The sequence below is a fragment of the Molossus molossus genome, unplaced genomic scaffold, assembly GCF_014108415.1.
Source record: "Molossus molossus isolate mMolMol1 unplaced genomic scaffold, mMolMol1.p scaffold_m16_p_17, whole genome shotgun sequence".
Lineage (NCBI taxonomy): Eukaryota > Metazoa > Chordata > Mammalia > Chiroptera > Molossidae > Molossus > Molossus molossus.
Genome location: NW_023425352.1, coordinates 22200134 through 22217801, shown reverse-complemented (window position 1 = coordinate 22217801; position 17668 = coordinate 22200134). Strand labels below are relative to the sequence as shown.

The window sequence follows — 17668 nt, the reverse complement described above, 5'->3', positions numbered from 1 at the left end:
GGTTAAAGCCTGGAGGGCGCGTCCCCACTAGGGGGTGCTGTTCCGAAACATGGGCCCACTTGGATTTAGGTGAAAGCACTGTACGGTATAGCAGGTAAACAACAAAGAGGGTGTTCTGGCAGTTGGACAAATTAGGGGGAAAAGAGTGCACAAATGTTAATTCTTTCCTTATTTCCTCTTGCTCCCCACCTGTGTCTCGCACACAACAAAAAACTAAACATTACAGCATGCCTATAGCATTTACCACAGGAGCTCTGATTGCAGCGACTACTATCCCCAGGCTCCCTTGCGAGGCCAGTGCCCTCTTTCCGGGTGCAAGTTGGGAAGGGGGGTGGGGGCGTTCGCGTGCTCTTCTGGGATTCGTAGTCTTGCGGTGTTTTCCGGGAGTTGTAGTTCCCTTCCCACAATCGGCTGGGCGAGGCAGGCGACTCGCAGGCGGTGCTGGCTATCAGAGCTGCGCTGGGCGTTTAGGGGCCAAGATGGCGGCGCGCCGGGGACGGAGAGACCGAGTCGTGCCGCCTCCGAGTGGGAGCCCGGGCCCCGACCCTGGCGGTGGAGTCCGCGGCAGCAGCAGGGGGTGTTGGAACCAAGCGCCGTATGGGACTGTGGGCGCTGTGAGCGGCGGGGAGCAGGTGAGAGGCTGGCGGGCGGCCCGCGGCTGGCAGCAAAGCGGCGTGTGCCGGGCGGTGACACGTGGACGCCACAGGAAAGGGAGGAAGCGCTCCGGAGTCGATGCCGGGTGGCTGTGGGAGACACTTTGGGCCGAGTGGACCTGAGCCATTTGCTGGTGGGACGCGGGCAGAGGCGGGGACCCTATGGCCAATCTCCGGAACGCTGGAGAGGCACAGCCCTGTGTCGGAAACGCGGCCCGTGATTGGGGGGAAGGGAGATTCGGACTTGGAGTCGAGGGCTAAGACCTCCCTGTAAGGATGCCGAGTGGGGGGGTGCCTCTATCCCCGCGCTGCAGTGTCTTTTCCGAGCCGCGTGGAGCGGGGGGAGCGATTTTCCCCAGAGAACTTGTCTGCTTCCCCTCCCCCTCTAGACCGCTCGGGCACCCACGTGGATTGGGCTCAGGGTTAGGGGGGGCCGCGGGTCCACGTGGGGGCGGGGAGGGGATGTCCACGTGGCTCCCGCCTCAGGCTGCCCGGGGCATCTCGTATCCGAGCTGGAGCCCGGGAACTGGGTGTGTCGCGGCGGGTCCCGCCATCTCCAACCGGGTTGGGGGCCCCTGGCCGGGAAGGATGGTAAGGGCCGCAAGAGTCGACTTTGCTCAGAGCTTTGGGAGTTTTTCCTCCTGCTTTGGTCGGCGGCGCCTCTAGACAGCGATTGGTGAAGGACTTTCCAGATGTGCGGGAAGTCTGTTCCCTGCAGATGGCCGAGTGTGCTGGGGAGGGTAGAGGGCTGAGGTTGAAGGGCTGTGGAGTGAGCTTGTGGCGGCTTCTGCCTGACCGGCTTGGGGTGGGTTGTGAGTCATGGGCACTGGTATTTTGGTTGCCTGCAGCCCTGCCTCATTCTTGATTCAAGGGGAATGGGGAGTGTCAACATGTACATGGGACAGGCTTAAGGAAGGGAAAGAGATTCCTCTCACCTCTCATTTTTTCCTCCAGCACCACTTTTGAGGAGGCAGCTGGGGTCTGCTCCTGTGAAGTGACAAATTGAGGTGGTCTGTGTTTAAGGCTATCAGGAATTTTTGCGGGGGACGGGAAAAATTGGAGGCAAGTTGAGAACACCAAGTGAACCTTTATTGGATGGGGCAGATTCTTTCTGTCATTATTTTTTCTTGGCCTTCAGTTCCCCATACTTTAAAAGTGTTCTCTTCTTATTCCTCAGTACAGGACTTCTTATAAGTTCCCACCCAGAGTGGAGGTTGGCAGGACTTGGTTTGAACTCTCTCTTTAGTAATTAAACTGAGTCCTTGAAAGCTTTTTTGTTGTTTTCTCCAGGTGGGAGTTGGACTGCAGGCTAGGAGAGGTAATGTCAGTTACCCGCAGACTAATCCAGGCCCTTGCCCAGGGGAGGATGGCTTCTGGGTTCCTAACTTGGGAGCTGCCATCCCCTCTTCCCTCATTTTCTCAGAGGTCACATCTTGTGGGAGTGGTGCTGCCAACCCTTTGGGGGAGAGTCAGGAAGGATTCATGATCCAGCTGTATGTAATCTAAGTTGTGTGGTCATTTGGGGTTGAAGAGGGTCTCATGGAGGAGATTGTCCTGTTCATCCCTCCTCTCAAGAATGGTATGTGGAAGCTAGTCAACCAGCTACTTATTGAGATAGTATTATGTTCAGACACAGGGAATACTGTGATAAACCACTCATGGCCCCTGTCCTATAGGATCTTATGTTTTTATCAGGCTAGACAGACAATAAAGAAAATGCATATTTGAGATTATATAATAACCGTAGTAATCTACTTTGCAGGGTCTGGGAAAGGACATTTTAAGCTGAGACTGAGAGACCTGTATGGCTGGTGTGTAAAGAGATAGGCAGGGTGGTGAGAGGGACACACTGGAGTAGAAGAGTCTGGTGGGGAAGACCTGGACCACTCCTGTAAACCATATTAAGGAGTTTAAACCTAATTCCAAGAGCAGTAAGATACCATTGGAAGGATTTAGGGAGGATCTCTGGAAGTGATTGGACTTATTTTTAATCTTTTTTTTTTAATCCTCACCCAAGGATATTTTTAAATTTATTTTCAGACAGTGGGAGAGGGAAGGAGGGAGGGAGGGGGAGAGAGAGAGAGAGAGAGAGAGAAAGAAACATTGATATGAGAGAGACACATGGATTGGATGCCTCTTGCATGACCCCGACCATGGCTGGAGACTGAATAACAACCGAAGTACCTGCCCTTTACAGGAATTGAACCCACGAGTCTTTGGTCCGTGGGCTGATGCTCTAACCGCTGAGCCAAACCGGCCAGGGCGATCAGACTTATTTTAAAAAGTTTGTAGTTGGTTTTGAACCATGCAGGGACAAAACTGGATGTGGGCTCACTTTTAGCCTGGGCTTAACCCCTAGATGACATTGGTACTCTGGGAGCTGTCCTATTTGAGGATTGAGTGATGGGTGAAGTAAAGTGAAGAGTGGGTTGTCTCTGACTGGGGCTCCAGTACTTGTCTGTTGGAGGTGGTGATGAGAGGTCTGTAGAGCTGGGCATTATCTTGAGACTCTGGCCCAGTGGCTGGCCCAGGTAGGTGGCAGGGCAAGTTGAGATGCAGCCTCCTTGCTCACCTAGGAGTGTTTGCTGAGCCAGGTGCTATTCAGCTGCTGGTTGTAATTACAGGATTGTGAAGGCCTGGGAGGAGTTAGTGCCTAAAACCTGCCACCTTTCACTTTATCTCTGGACCTGGCTTCCTGAAATATTCCTATCTAGTCTTTCCTTTTCCAGGGTATCCTCAACTTGGTAGGAGGGTGGATATGGGGTGTGGTTACACCTGTTGCTTTTTTTTTTTTCTCTTGGATGAGGTGCAAAGTTTCCCTTTGCAGAAGGAGAAGGGGGACTGGCTTATCCATATTTGTTCCTTTTCTCAGGCCTTTGCATCATATGTTTCCTATAGTGGAGATACCTGTGGCACTGGCCTCTGGCCTTGCCAGCCCCATTCCAGCCACTTCTGTCTCTGCCCACACCCACATGCTTGACAGGCCTGGACGGGTGGCTCCCTGCCCAACAAGGCTGAAGACATTGCTAGTTCTCAGGAAAGAGGTAGGGTGGGGCTTTTCCATCTTCAGAATCAAACTCTCTCATCATTTGCTCTCACTTGGTAGGGGTAGGGAAGATACTTTTTTTTTTTTTTTATCCTCACCCGAGGACATTTTTCCATTTTTTGTTCAGGTAGAGTGGGAGGGAGAGAGAGGAAGAGAGAGAGAGAAACATCGACGTGAAAGGAACACATCGAGTGGCTGCCACCCGCACAACCAACCAGGGCCGGGGACAAACTGCAACCGAGGTACGCGCCCTTAGCGGGAACCGAACCGGGGTCTCTCTGGACCGCAGGCCAACGCTCTTAACCGCTGAGCAAAACCACCCAGGGCGGGAAGATACTTTTTTTCTCTTGAGACTACCATTGAGAAGTTGGGTGGCACACTGTAGGGCCTTCAAAATAAAAGTGTGAAGTAAGTGTGACTATTAACTGTGTATAAGACACTGTGCTAGGCACCTTGGATGATCAGGAAGTATATGTATAGTTTAAACCCTTGTATGAGCCAGGAAGATAATAGGATACAAAGGGTTATTTACCCCAAAGGAACTTGGAATGTAGTTTTAGTATTGATGTAAAGAATGTTTTGGGCTGGGGAGGGGGCATGATGTGATTGCTAGAAAAGTCAGTGGTACAGAAACCTGTGAATTCAGGGGAGATATTATCTTTAAGGTATCTTGAAGAAGGTGGGATTTGAGCTAAGCAGGGAAGAGAGGCCTAAGAGGGATTGAGGGAGGTGAGGTGATGGTAGCTGAAATTGCCTGCTTGCTGATCTCTTCTTTGGTGTGCCCTACAGATCGCCTGCCATCACACTGCCAGCAACATCTCTTCTGGACACTCTAGATATTTTGACTCCCCAGTTTATTTATTTATTTATTTAAAATGTTTTTATTGTGTGGCTCAGTGGTTGAACATTGACCCATTCACCAAGAGGTCGCCGGTTCAATTCTGAGCCAGGACACATGCCTGGGTTGTGGGCCAGATCCCCAGTGGGAAGCATGCAGGAGGCGGTCAATTGATGTTCTCTCTCATCGATGTTGCTATCTCCCTCTCCCTCTCACTTCCTCTCTCTCTCAAATCAATAAAGGAAATAAAATAAAGAGGATAAAAAAATATATATGTTTTTATTGATTTTTTTTTTTTTTAGAGAGAGAAGAAGGGAAAGAGATAGAAACATCCATATAAAAGAGAAACATCAGTCGGCTGCTTCCTGCACACCCCCTACTGGGGATCAAGCCTGAAAACTGGGCATGTGCCCTGACCGGGAATCAAACTGGGACCTCTCGGTCCATGGGATGACGCTCAGTTCACCAAGCCACACCAGCTGGGCGTTGACTCCCCGGTTTAATAGTATCTTGTGGTTCTGTGGTTACAGCTTTGGTCTGCACACCAAAGGGTTGAGGGTTCATTTCCCAGTCAAGGGCATGTATATGAGTTGAAGGTTCGATCCCAGCCACAACGTGTGTGGGAGGCAACCACTTGATATGTGTGTGTCTCTCTCTCCCCCTTCCTTCCTGCCTTCCACTCTCTTACAAAAAAGGAAAAAAAAGAAGAAAAATACCCTCAGGTGAAGATTAAAAAAATAATAATAAAGCTTACTTAAAAAAAAAAAAAAACTGTTGTGGTTCCAACTGTTTCTGTATGGAGTCCAAACTTTTTTTTGCCTAGAAGGTCCTTGAACACTGCCATCTTGTTTGAGGCTTTGGCTCATGGGTTGTGCTTCTCTCTGCCCAGCAAGTCTGAAGGTTTGGCTGTGATGGGGTTCCTGCTGAGTCTGGGGCTCTTGGTGGAGGGCTGGGCACCTGGTTTGCAGAGTATATGAACTGGCTGCCCCAGAGGGTCTGTGTCCTGCAGCCTTCACCATGCCCTTCTGACCTTCCTCCCTTTTGCCCTAGGTGCTGCTGCATGAAGAGGTAGATGATTCTGGCTTTGTCAGTCTTTCTCGGCTGGGCCCCTGTCTGAAAGACAAGGACCTGGAAATGGAGGAGCTGATGCTGCAGGATGAAACACTGCTGGGGACCATGCAGAGCTACATGGATGCCTCCCTCATCTCCCTCATCGAGGATTTTGGAAGTCTTGGAGAGGTGAGCTAGAGCTGGGCTTGGAGGTCTTCAGACAGGAGCTTTGCATCGGAGGTTATGGCTCAGTGGCTCTGTTCTTCCAGAACTTGACTCCTGAATACCAACCTGAGTTTTTTGTCTCTAGTAAGAGTTGGGCTGTAGGATGCCAGATTATGTCCCATTGAAGGATGACCTAGCAGGCTTAGACTATAGTCCAAGGCCTTTTCTCCTGCCTGGGCCCCTGACTTACATTTCCAAAGGGTTCTCATCCCTGTTTTGAGCCCAGTTTCAGCCTAGCCAAGGGTTGTTTGCTGAGCATTCCTCTTCTTTTTCTTCTTTTTTGTTTATCCTTACCTGAGGCTATTTTTTTCATTAATTTTTGATAGAGTGGAAGGGAGGAGGGAGAGAGAAACAAACATGAATGTGAGAGAGACACATTAATTGGTTGCCTCCTGCATGACCCCGACCAGGGCTAGGGATTGAACTTGCAACCCAGGGACATTCCCTTGATCAGAATTGAACGCTCAACCCTTTGGTCCGCAAGCCTACTCTCTAATCTCTGAGCCAAACCAGCCAGGGTGCATTCCACTTCTTGAGGGTGAAGGGACTGTTTGAAACATAAGTTTAAGACTCAATTTTGACAGCTCTTTTGACATTAGAGAGGTGGTGGATGGTAGTGAATTGAGATTGGAACTTATGACTTCTGATACTCAACTTTGTCTCTGGCAAATTGAGCTGAACTGAGAGCCTGGAAGACTGATTCTCTTGACATCCAGTTCTTAGTGGCTCAGCAGGTCATTTGGGGTGATGGTGTGGGACCTTCTTGTCTTTCTGGAGCAGAGCAGGTTGTCTCTGGAGGATCAGAATGAAGTGTCACTGCTCACAGCTCTGACAGAGATATTGGACAATGCTGATTCCGAGAACCTGTCTCCATTTGACAGCATTCCTGACTCCGAGCTGCTTGTGTCACCTCGGGAGGGCTCCTCCTCTGTGAGTGTGGGACCAGGTGAAGGGGCTGTATGGTTGGTGCAAAGGTTAGAACCATATAGATGGGCCTACTCACATACTTCTGAAGCACAAACTCATCTCAGGTCCTTTTCTTTCCCTTAGCTGCACAAGCTGCTCACCCTCACTCGGACACCCTCAGAACGTGACCTCATCACCTCAGTTGATCCGCTGGGGCCCAGTACAGGCAGTAGTAGAGTTACTGGGGTAAGGCTGACCTAAGGAGCCTTAGGGAATCCCAGATGGGAGGAGTGTGTGGGGACAGTTCTAGAAAAATACATTCCTGGAGAAAATTCCTGTGGTTTTTTTTCTCTCCTGTAGGTTGAGATGTCTCTCACAGATTCTGCTTGGGACTTCTCCCCACCCTCCTTCTTGGAGACCTCCTCCCCTAAACTTCCTAGCTGGAGACCCCCAAGATCCAGACCCCGCAGGAGCCAGTCTCCTTCTTCCCAGCAGCGTAGTGATGGGGAAGAAGAGGAGGAGGTGGCCAGTTTCAGTGGCCAGATGCTTGCTGGGGAGCATAACTCCCTGAGCAGCATCCCAGACTTTCCTATGCATCTGGCCTGCCCTGAAGAGGAACATAAAACAGCAGCAGCAGAGATGGCAGTGCAGGCAGCTGGTGATGAGAGCATCTCTTCCCTGAGTGAGCTGGTGCGGGCCATGCACCCATACTGCCTGCCCAATTTCACCCACCTGACAGCACTCGAGAATGAACTTCAGGAGCAGCCAGATGATTTGACACTGCCTGAGGATTGTGTGGTGCTGGAGATTGTGGGCCAGGCAGCCACAGCTGGCAGTGACCTGGAGATCCCAGTTGTGGTTCGGCAGATCCCTACTGGACCCCAGCCTGTGCTCCTGGATGACTCGATAGAGGCTAATCCGGCCTTGCAACTGCTCCTGCCTACACTTGAGTCAGAGACAGAGGCTGCTGTGCCCAAGGAAGCCCCCTGCCCTAAGAGGCAGGAATTGTCACTAGACTCAGAGGAAAAGCTGGAGTCCCCCTTGTTGGAGCCCAAGGAGGTCATGGAGCCATTGGTACCCAAGGGGTCTCAGAACCCACCAGCCAGTACAGTGCTGAGTTCCCAGAAAGCTCGAAAGGGTAGGAGGAAGAAGAACAAGGAACAACCCGCAGCCTGTCCAGAGGGCTATGCCAGGAGGCTGAGGTCATCCTCTTGTGGCCAGCCTGCCATGGTTACAGAGGTGATCTCTCAGGCAAGCATGTTGCCTCAGGAGGAACTTCAAAGAGAGGTTGGGCCTCCCCATGGTAAAGGGAAGCCCCGGGCTTGGGCTCGGGCCTGGGCAGGTGCCTTGGAGAAGCCTCGTTCTGGGAACTTGGAGAGTAGTGCTGGACAAGCTAGTCCTGCTAAAGAGGGTCCTCTCGACCTCTACCCCAACCTGGGTGACACCATCAAAGTTAACCCTGTTTCAACCCATCTCTCATTGGTTGATTCTGCTCATGCTGACACCGTGCCGTTCGATTCTGTTGAAGCTGATCCCTCTGCAGTTGACCCTATTCTACCTGACCCTGCATTGGTTGACCTTACTTCAGCAAACTCAGAGCTGGTTGACCCTCTCCCAGCTGACCCAGTGTTGATTGATCCAGTCCTGGCGGACTCAGCAGCAATTGACCCTGCAGTGGTTGTTCCTATCTCAGATGACTTGCCACCAGTTGACCCTGTCTTGGCCAACCTAGCACCAGTTGACTCTGTTCCTGATGACCTGGCTCCAGTTAATCCTGTGCTAGTTAAGTCTAGGCCAACTGATCCCAGACGTGGTGCAGTGTCATCAGCCCTGGGGAGTCCAGCCTCCCAGCTCCTTATGGAGTCAGAGTCCTTGGAACCCTCAAAGGCCATCATTCCTGAAGTCAAGGAGGTTGTGGATCCTCTGAAGATGGAAGGTGGTACCAATGCCACATCCCAGGAAACCAGACCTCGACCTCTTAGCCTATCTGAGTACCGGCGACGAAGGCAGCAGCGCCAAGCAGAGGCAGAAGAAAGGAGTTCCCAGCCCCCATCTGGGAAGTGGCCCAGCCTCCCAGAGACCCCCACAAGGCTGGCAGACATCCCTTGTCTTGTCATCCCACCAGTCTTAGCCAAGAAGACAGCTCTGCAGAGAAGCTCTGAGACTTGCTTTGTGCCTGTGGGTCCCAGCCCTGCTTCTCCTAGTCCTGAGCCAGCCGAAAGCAAATCTGTGGCTTCAGCTCCCACTGAGCAGGTGGCATCCAAAGAGACGCCACTGCCGGCAAGACCTCCACTTCCTTCTGTGCAGTCCATACCCCCAACAATTCCCACTGCTCTGCCTTTTCCACTGGGTGGGCTGGGCATGACCCCCGTTCTGCCCCCACCACCCTTACAGTCTCCTAGTCTTCCAATGTCTGTGGGGCCAGTGCCACCTGATTCTTATACTCACTATGCCTCCATGCCACCCTGGCCTTGTTATCCCCCAGTGTCTCCTTCTGGCTATCCTTGTTTGCCCCCCCCACCAACAGTGCCCCTAGTGTCTGGTACCCCTGGCGCCTATGCTGTTTCCCCTACTTGCAATGTGCCTTGGGTACCCCCTCCTGCCCCAGTCCCACCTTACAACTCTAGCTGTACTTATGGGCCCTTGGGATGGGGTGCAGGGCTGCAGCACCCTCTATTCTGGCCTACTGTGCCCCCACCACCTTTGCCTCTAGCCTCTGGTGGGAGAGCTGTTCCCCCACCCAAGGTGGAGCCCAGTGGCATCTCAGCTGGCCCTCCTGAAAATGTACTTTCTGTGCCGATGGCTCCTTCCCTCAGTCTTGGGTCAGCTGGTCAGGGAGCTCCACAGACAGAGCCCACCAAGGTGGAGGTCAAGCCAGTCCCTGCATCTCCCCATCTGAAACACAAGGTGAGCCCCCCAATGGAAAGCCCACAGAATAAGGCGGCACCATATCTGTCTGCTGAGAGTGTGCCTGTTGAGGAACCTGCATCAGAGAGGTTAAAGTTTGAGACCCAGGAGACCAGGTCCAGGGAGAAGACCCCCCCTCCTATTGCCAAGGCTGTTCCCACATCCCCACCAAGGCAGAGCACTGTCACCAAGTCGCCTGCTGTCCACCCAGCCCGTTTAAGGAAACTGTCCTTCATGCCTACCCCACGTATCCAGGGTCCTGAGGATGTGGTACAGGCTTTCATCAGTGAGATTGGTGAGTGCCACACTGTTGAGCTGGTGTGAAGAAGGGAATGGGGATTGGGTGGGGAATGTCCTCCATAGATCAGGATAAAGCACCTGAATGGGGGGCTGGCCTTTGGATTTCTTTGGAGGGTTCTTGAGAGGTGGGTTTGTTTAATTCTTTACTACTTTGTGTTGCTGTCTTGGTTTATTTAGTATAGTGAGCAAGGGGAGCATAAAGGGAGAAGTAAGGTGATTTAGGACTTTTTGGGGCCTGTGTACTCAGTTGATAGGAGCTGGTTTCCAATCCTGTGTTGTATGTCCACAGGAATTGAGGCATCGGACCTGTCCAGTCTATTGGAGCAGTTTGAGAAATCAGAAGGTGAGGGAACCTGGGTCGCTTTGCTCCAACCTCTTTTTGTTGATATTTCTTTTGGGTACAGTTTATAGTTAGTTATACTGGGGGATGAGCAGTCTCAGCCACTAGAGCAGCCCCCTAATTGGAATGGGAGACAAGATCCAACTGTGATGCAGTCTAAGCCAGGGAAAGGGTACAGCATGGTAAAGAGTATACTAATGGGGAGATCCATATGGACTGAGTTGTTTGTGGACATTTTTCTATAGGGAGGTAGCTCTTTAGCTAGGTCTTGAAAGATAGGATTTCATAGAAAGTGTGTGGTGAATAAAGACAGAGGTATAGGAATGACTGAGTGTAGTGTCTTTATTTTTATTTATTTATTTTTTTTATCCTCACCCGAGGATATTTTTCCTTATTTCTTTTTTTTTTTGTACAGATAGAGTGGGAGGGAGAGAGAGGAAGGGAGAGAGAGAGAGAAACATCGACGTGAAGGGACACATCGAGTGGCTGCCACCCGCACGACCAACCAGGGCTGGGGATAAATTGCAACCGAAGTACGTGCCCTTAGCGGGAACCGAACCTGGGTCTCTCAGGACCGCAGGCTGACGCTCTAATCGCTGAGCCAAACTGGCCAGGGTGAGTGTAGTGTCTTTAGAAGGCAGTGGATAACTTAGCTTTTTTATTGCAAGGCATAGTTCTCGGTGCTGTGGAGGATACTATATCCTGTTCTCAAGGAGCTTATGGTCTAATTGGGAGGAAAATATGAAATTAGTAATGGGTATATACAGTTCAAGGCAAAATATAAAATATACGTATAGAATGAGTAGACTATAAGACTAGGAGGTTAGGCAGGTCATGTAAAACCTTGAACGTTAGGCTAAGAAGTTTTTTGTTTTTATCACCTGAGGACATTTTTTTTTTTTGCATTTATCTTCAGATAGGGAGGGGGAGAGAGCGGGAAGAGAGAGAGAGAGAAACATCGACGTGAGAGAGACACATCGAGTGGTTGCCTCCCCAACTGGGGCCAGGGACAAACCGCAACTGAGGTACGTGCCCTTAGCGGGAACTGAACCCGGGACTCTCTGGTCTGCAGGCCGATGCTCTAACTACTGAGCCATACCAGCCAGGGCTAGGCTAAGAAGTCTGGACTCATCTCAGATTCAACAGGGAGTGTGGGTGTTTCCGAGCAGAGAAGAGACATGATTAAAAATAGTACTCGGATACCCACTGGAGGAGAATGGATCTTTCTGGGGAGAGACCAGTGGAATATGTAGGCAAAGTGAATTTTCTTCCTATGGGTCTTGAAGCCAGCCCTTCTACACCATCTCAGTTTGGAACATCTGATTAGGCTTTTAACTAGTACCGTTTCTCTGCAGCCAAAAAGGAGTGCCCTCCCCCGGCTTCTACTGACAACTTGACTGTAGGAAACTCAGGGTAAGTATGGAGACACGTGAGTTATCCTACAGCTGTTGGTCAGCAGCTGGCTGGTGCTCCAGGACCATCCATTGAATGCCTCTGTTGCAGGGACATTTAGTCAGCTCGAGAGTCTTTTCCTGTGTCCCCATCCCCATGCTCAGCCCATTACTATTGGACATTGTCTTGGTTGGTGAGGTAGGAAGATGTGTACCAGACTTTGGCTGATTCCATTCTGGGGTTCCAAGTGTCCTGGAGATGCTTTTGTCTTCTGGAAAGTCAGGCTTTTGGGGGTTTTTCATTTAACAAGTTTTAAACTTATTTCAACACTGGTGATAGTTTAAGATAAGTGGGGGAAGATGTTCATGGCTAGGGCTTCCCTGACTCCTTGAAGAACACAGGTATCCTGGACCTCCTTGTTCCCCAGACTTACAGCACTGAGAGGCGTTTTTTCATTTTTTACACGGTACCCCATGCAGTTCTGGCAAGTATATTCCTCTCCACATTGATTTTGGGTTAGTTTGAGCTGGGCAGGTAAGGCTCCTGTCTTGAAGGAGGTGGGAGGTTTTCAAGACCATAGTCAGCTTGTCAGCTTGCCTGCTGGCATTGGGCAGAGCTGAAGTGAGACCTAACCTCCAGTTCAGTCACCAAGACCCCTTTTGTGCACACCCCTCTCCCATTGCTTTGTGAGGAAAGCAGATGTACAAGCTGTTGAGGAGGCAATGAACCAGGCTTTCCCTTTTCCCCCCCGCCAGCAGCGTTGACCCTCCCCAGGAGAAGAGGCCCCTAGACCGGTTACAAGCCCCAGAACTGGCCAACGTGGCAGGTGGGTTCAGAGTGGGGAACTCTGCCTTTGTTTAGTTTATGCAGCAAGTGTTTGTAGAGCCCATTCTGCCAAGATCTGATCCTCATCTTTGAGGTTCTCACAGTCCAGGGGCAGTGTGTAAAATGAGTTTGTTGAGTATTAGAGGTTGTATGTTAAAGAAGCCTGTGTAGGTTATAGTGGGGTCTGAAGGGGGACAGTCAGGGAAGGGTTGTATGGAAGGTAAACCCCCAAGCAGAGGCTTGAGAAAATTACTGACACCAGTCAGGTAGGTTTAGGGGATGGAGCATTCTAGGTAGATGAACATCTTGAGTGAACTGAAGAAATAAAATTGGCCTAGTATGTTTTGGGGAATTGCAAGTGGTTCAGTCTGGCTGTGGTATAGTCACTCATCAGGGCAGTGGGCAGAGCTAAAGCAAGAAATAAAGCTGGAGTGGTAAGTAGGAGGTCAGATTATGGGAACTTTGAATGTAATGGTAAGCTATTTGGACTTTATCTTATGTATTGAAGAAGTAATTTAAAAAGCTAATTTACCACATTGGTTTTTGGGTGCTTCCTGCAGCAGGAATGTAGAAGACAGGTGAACAAGTGTGAAGTCCAAGGTAGGGGATCATCAGAGGAGATGATTTTAAGTCTAGGCATGATGCAGTCAGAAATCAGGCAGTGTTGGAGTAATGTGGAAGGGTCTAGGAATGGAGAGGTAGACCAGGCAGGACCTGGTCACCAGTTAGGTTTAGGCAGCAAATGGTTGAGAGATTCAGGAAGACCTTGGCTGATGGGATTTCTATTGTTGGTTTCCAAACTGGGGATCTAGGGGGAAGGAGTAGTTGCAACAGTGGGAGAAGTTGGGCTGTGGACCATTGTTGGTGTACTTTGTGAGATGAAGTGGGGGTCTCTGGAGCCTGTTTACACAGTGTTTGGAAGTGTAGAATCGGATCTCATCCTGCTATCTCCATCCTCCCTCCCCTCACAGGGCTCACCCCTCCAGCCACCCCTCCCCACCAGTTATGGAAGCCTTTGGCTGCTGTTTCCCTGCTGGCCAAAGTCAAATCTCCTAAGTCCACCACCCAGGAGGGAACCCTGAAGTCTGAAGGAGTTACAGAGGCCAAACATCCAGCTGCAACTCGCCTCCAAGAAGGGATCCATGGCCCTAGTCCTGTCCATGTGGGCTCTGGGGATCATGACTATTGTGTCCGGAGCAGGACCCCCCCAAAAAAGACTCCTGCCCTAGTCTTTCCAGAGGCAGGTTCCCGATGGAATGTCAAACGCCATCAGGATATCACCATCAAACCTGTCTTGTCCCTGGGCCCAGCTGTCCCACTGCCCCCAGGCACAGCTGCCACCCAAAAGCCACTTGATCATAGGACTAGCAAAGAGCAGGCAGATCCCCCAACCCCTTGCCTTGCTCCATCTGCCTTGCTGTCCCCTGAGGCCTCACCGTGCCGGAATGACATGAACACTAGGACTCCTTCTGAGCCCTCAGCCAAGCGGTCAATGCGCTGTTATCGAAAAGCCTGCAGGTCAGCCAGCCCCCCAAGCCGTGGTTGGCAGGGCTGCCGTGGCCGCAGCAGTTCTGTCAGCTCTGGGTCTAACCGGACCAGTGAAGCATCTTCTTTCTCATCCTCATCGTCGTCTTCATCCCGGTCCCGGTCCAGGCCCCTCTCCCCCCCACACAAGAGGTGGCGAAGGTGAGCTCTGATGGTCTGTCTATTAGGTCCTGTCCATTTAGGAAGTTCTGGTTTATTTTGAAAACTTTTTTGCACGTTGAATTTGATTCTGTCAGGCACTAAGGCTTCTATTTCTGTCTTTGGCTTTTGTCTTCTCCCCCTTCCCTGGATTGTTGGAGGCAAGCTGAGAAGATAGCTTCTGTCCTCTGTTTGGAGTTTAGGGTATCCCTGAGGTCTCTGCTTCCTTGAGACCTACCTTGGGGAGACCATTAGGGTTTGATCTTGACCATGATGACTCCTTCAAATACTGTATCAGTTCTCATTTCTGATATTTTCCTGGTGGTATGTGGGAAGGTGGGATTGTGGGTTGTTAATGGTAGACAGTCCTTTTAATCTGTTGAGGAAAGAGTCTGGACAGTTCCATTGGGTATCCCTGTGGCCTTATCTATTTCCTGGCAGTACTTTTTTTTCATTATCAGATCTAAATTTTCCATTTAGATAAGGAGGCCTTCATCTCTTTGGTTCTTTCGTTTTTCTTTTCTGATCTGTTAAATGTTTGAAAAAATTTGAAAAATTTTAATTGCCTAATTGAAAAATAAATATGACCTATGCCAAAACACTCTAAAACATTCCCGGTACATTTAAAATTCATCAAGGCTTCTGTTTGGTCATCTGTGAAGAGTTTTCTAGACTTCTTCAGGTTTCCTTTGCCTTTGGTCCTGAGTTTCCTGACAGGGAGGCAGGGCTACAGCCAAGGTGAAGTAAGTGGAATATACCCGGACCATTTCCAGCATTCTTACCTGCCCCTTTATCCTCTAGGTCCAGTTGCAGTTCCTCTGGACGTTCCCGAAGATGCTCTTCCTCTTCCTCATCTTCCTCCTCATCTTCCTCCTCATCCTCATCATCTAGTTCCCGAAGCCGGTCCCGCTCCCCATCCCCACGCCGGAGAAGTGACAGGAGGCGGCGGTGAGCATGTATTCAGGGAGTCAGTGCATCTGGGGTGCAAGTGCCTGAGAGTTCTGAGACTTGAGCTGTTTAATGCCTGGGTTGGGCTGATGGCATCTTTTTTTTTGTCAGGTACAGCTCTTATCGATCACATGACCATTACCAAAGGCAGAGAGTGCTGCAGAAGGAGCGTGCAATAGTGAGTAGAGGAACAAGTCATGGGAACTGGGAGTTTGCCCCTGAGTCGTGAACTTATAGAGTCATCTGCAGCTCTGGCCCTGGCTCATGGTATGTAAATTTTCCTTGACTCAATATAGGAAGAGAGAAGAGTGGTCTTCATTGGGAAGATACCTGGCCGCATGACTCGTTCAGAGCTGAAACAGAGGTTCTCTGTTTTCGGAGAGATTGAGGAGTGCACCATCCACTTCCGTGTCCAAGGGTAAGCTTGGGCTCTAAGGTCAGGATGTCCTTTCTGACTCATTCATGTACCTTGATGCTTCTTTGTTTTTTCCCCTTGCTCTGGTGTGATGGTCAATATAAAACAACTTTTTTTTTATCCTCACCTGAGGACATTTTTCGATATTTTGTTCAGATAGAGTGAGAGGGAGAGAGAGAGAGAGAGAGAGAGAAACATTGACGCAAAAGGGACTCATCGAGTGGTTGCCACCTGCACGACCCAACCAGGGCTGGGGACAAACTGCAGCCGAGGTACTCTCTCTTAGCGGGAACCGAACCCGAGTCTCTCTGGACCGCAGGCTGGCGCTCTAACCGCTGAGGCAAACTGGCCAGGGCCTTTTTTTTTTTTTTTTGATATGTGCCCCTAGTGAGAACCGAACCTGGGACTCTCTGGTCTGGAGGCCGACACTCCATCTCTGAGCCAGACTGGCCAGGGCTAGAACAACTTCTTTTTTTTTCTTTATTGATATATTAGAGACAGAGGAAGGGAAAGGGAGAAAGAGATAGAAACATTGATGAGCCCTGGCTGGTTTGGCTCAGCAGTTTGAAGCATTGGCCTGTGGACCAGAGAGTCCTGGGTTTGGTTCCTGCTAGGGACACATACCAAAAAAAAAAAAAGAAACATTGATAAGAGAGGACATCAGTTGGCCGCCTCCTGCATGCCCCGCACTGGGGATCGGGTCCACAACCTGGGCATGTGCCCTGACTGGGAATCGAACCTGCGACCTCTTAGTGTATGGGTCGACACTCAACCACTGAGCCACACTGGCTAGGCATAGAACAACTTCTTTTTTTCACTCAGAGGGTTGGCCATTTGGGGAATGAGAAGAATCACTCTAGTCCCTCTCTGTACCCTGGGGGGCTGTTTCTTCTCCATGGCATGTGCCCATGTAGCCAGCTTCTGCCTCATCCTTCCCACCAGTGACAACTATGGCTTCGTTACGTACCGCTATGCTGAGGAAGCATTTGCAGCCATTGAGAGTGGCCACAAGCTGAGGCAGGCAGATGAGCAACCCTTTGATCTCTGCTTTGGGGGCCGTAGGCAGTTCTGCAAGAGAAGCTATTCTGATCTTGGTGAGTGGAGGGAGGCCATGATGTACTTGATTTCCCCAGAAGTGTTCCCAGCCTTTTGAGAGTGGGCTCAGCAGACTTGTCTTCATTTGACACTCGAAAAGGAACCTAAGGGGAGGGATGACTTAAAGTCATTATTGGGATGGGAGGTGGCTGGCCATTTGAGGACTCGGTGGTTGGGAAGTGTGGTCAGAAAACTTGATGTTTGTCTCTCTCTACCTTTGTAGATTCCAACCGAGAGGATTTTGACCCTGCTCCTGTAAAGAGCAAATTTGATTCTCTTGACTTTGACACATTGTTGAAACAGGCCCAGAAGAACCTCAGGAGGTAACCCTGGGCCCTTCTCCCCTTCATCCTTTTCTCTGGAGGTGTCCAACCATCTCCACCCCCCTCCCCCACTCTAGGGGAGAAAGCTGCTAGTGAAGACATGACTGTTTTATAAAGAAATGGAAAAAGTAAAATAAAAAATGTGTTAAATCAGATTTTTAAAAAGGGTATTTGTTTTTATAACAGGCATTGAAACAAGTTATTTGCATTCCTATGTGAGATGGATGAAGTTGAGGGGTTCCCCCAGTGTTTGGATGACCTAAGTCACTATGCAGAGTAATAATAAACATAAACTAGAGAGAACTTCCATGTGCTGTTGTGCTTCTTTCTTTCTATGGTTTTAGTGCCAGACATACTTTTCCTCTCTGAACACAATGAGTGTCATGTCTACCTCAGTACATTGAGTTCCTACGACTCTTCTTTGGTCAGGTGTAAAATCCTATTGGTTTTAAAACTTGTCTCCTCAAGTGTTGTCAGTGAAATCACTCATCTAGGGCAGTGCTTCTCAAATTTTAAAAGGGCATTTGAACCGTGTGGCTCAGTCATCTTGTGCACCAGAGGGTCACCAGTTCAGTTCCCAGTCGGGGCACATGCCTGGGTTTTGGGAGCGTCCAGGAGGCAACTGAGCGATGTTTCTCTCCCACCTCAATGTTTCACCCTTCCTCTCTCTCTCGATCAATGAAAAAATAAAATAAAAGGGAATTTGAATCATTTGGAGATCT

The 17668-nt window shown here is 50.1% G+C and overlaps 1 protein-coding gene across 2 annotated transcripts; it reads left to right on the top strand.

Moving 5' to 3' along the window:
* Positions 1–479: 479 nt before the first annotated feature.
* Positions 480–16950, top strand: PPRC1 (PPARG related coactivator 1). 2 transcript variants are annotated; one of them, XM_036265486.1, is made up of 14 exons: positions 480–632; positions 5588–5776; positions 6593–6742; positions 6863–6964; positions 7079–9920; positions 10215–10268; positions 11621–11678; positions 12413–12483; positions 13454–14168; positions 14967–15113; positions 15225–15291; positions 15410–15531; positions 16471–16622; positions 16847–16950. In XM_036265486.1, the coding sequence occupies exons 1-14, from the start codon at positions 480–482 to the stop codon at positions 16948–16950; spliced, it is 4926 nt and encodes a 1641-aa protein (XP_036121379.1). The 2 variants fall into 2 exon arrangements, with proteins under 2 accessions (XP_036121379.1, XP_036121380.1); XM_036265487.1 differs by lacking the exon at positions 480–632 and having other exon boundaries at positions 5694–5776; positions 6694–6742; positions 15231–15291.
* Positions 16951–17668: the final 718 nt, after the last annotated feature.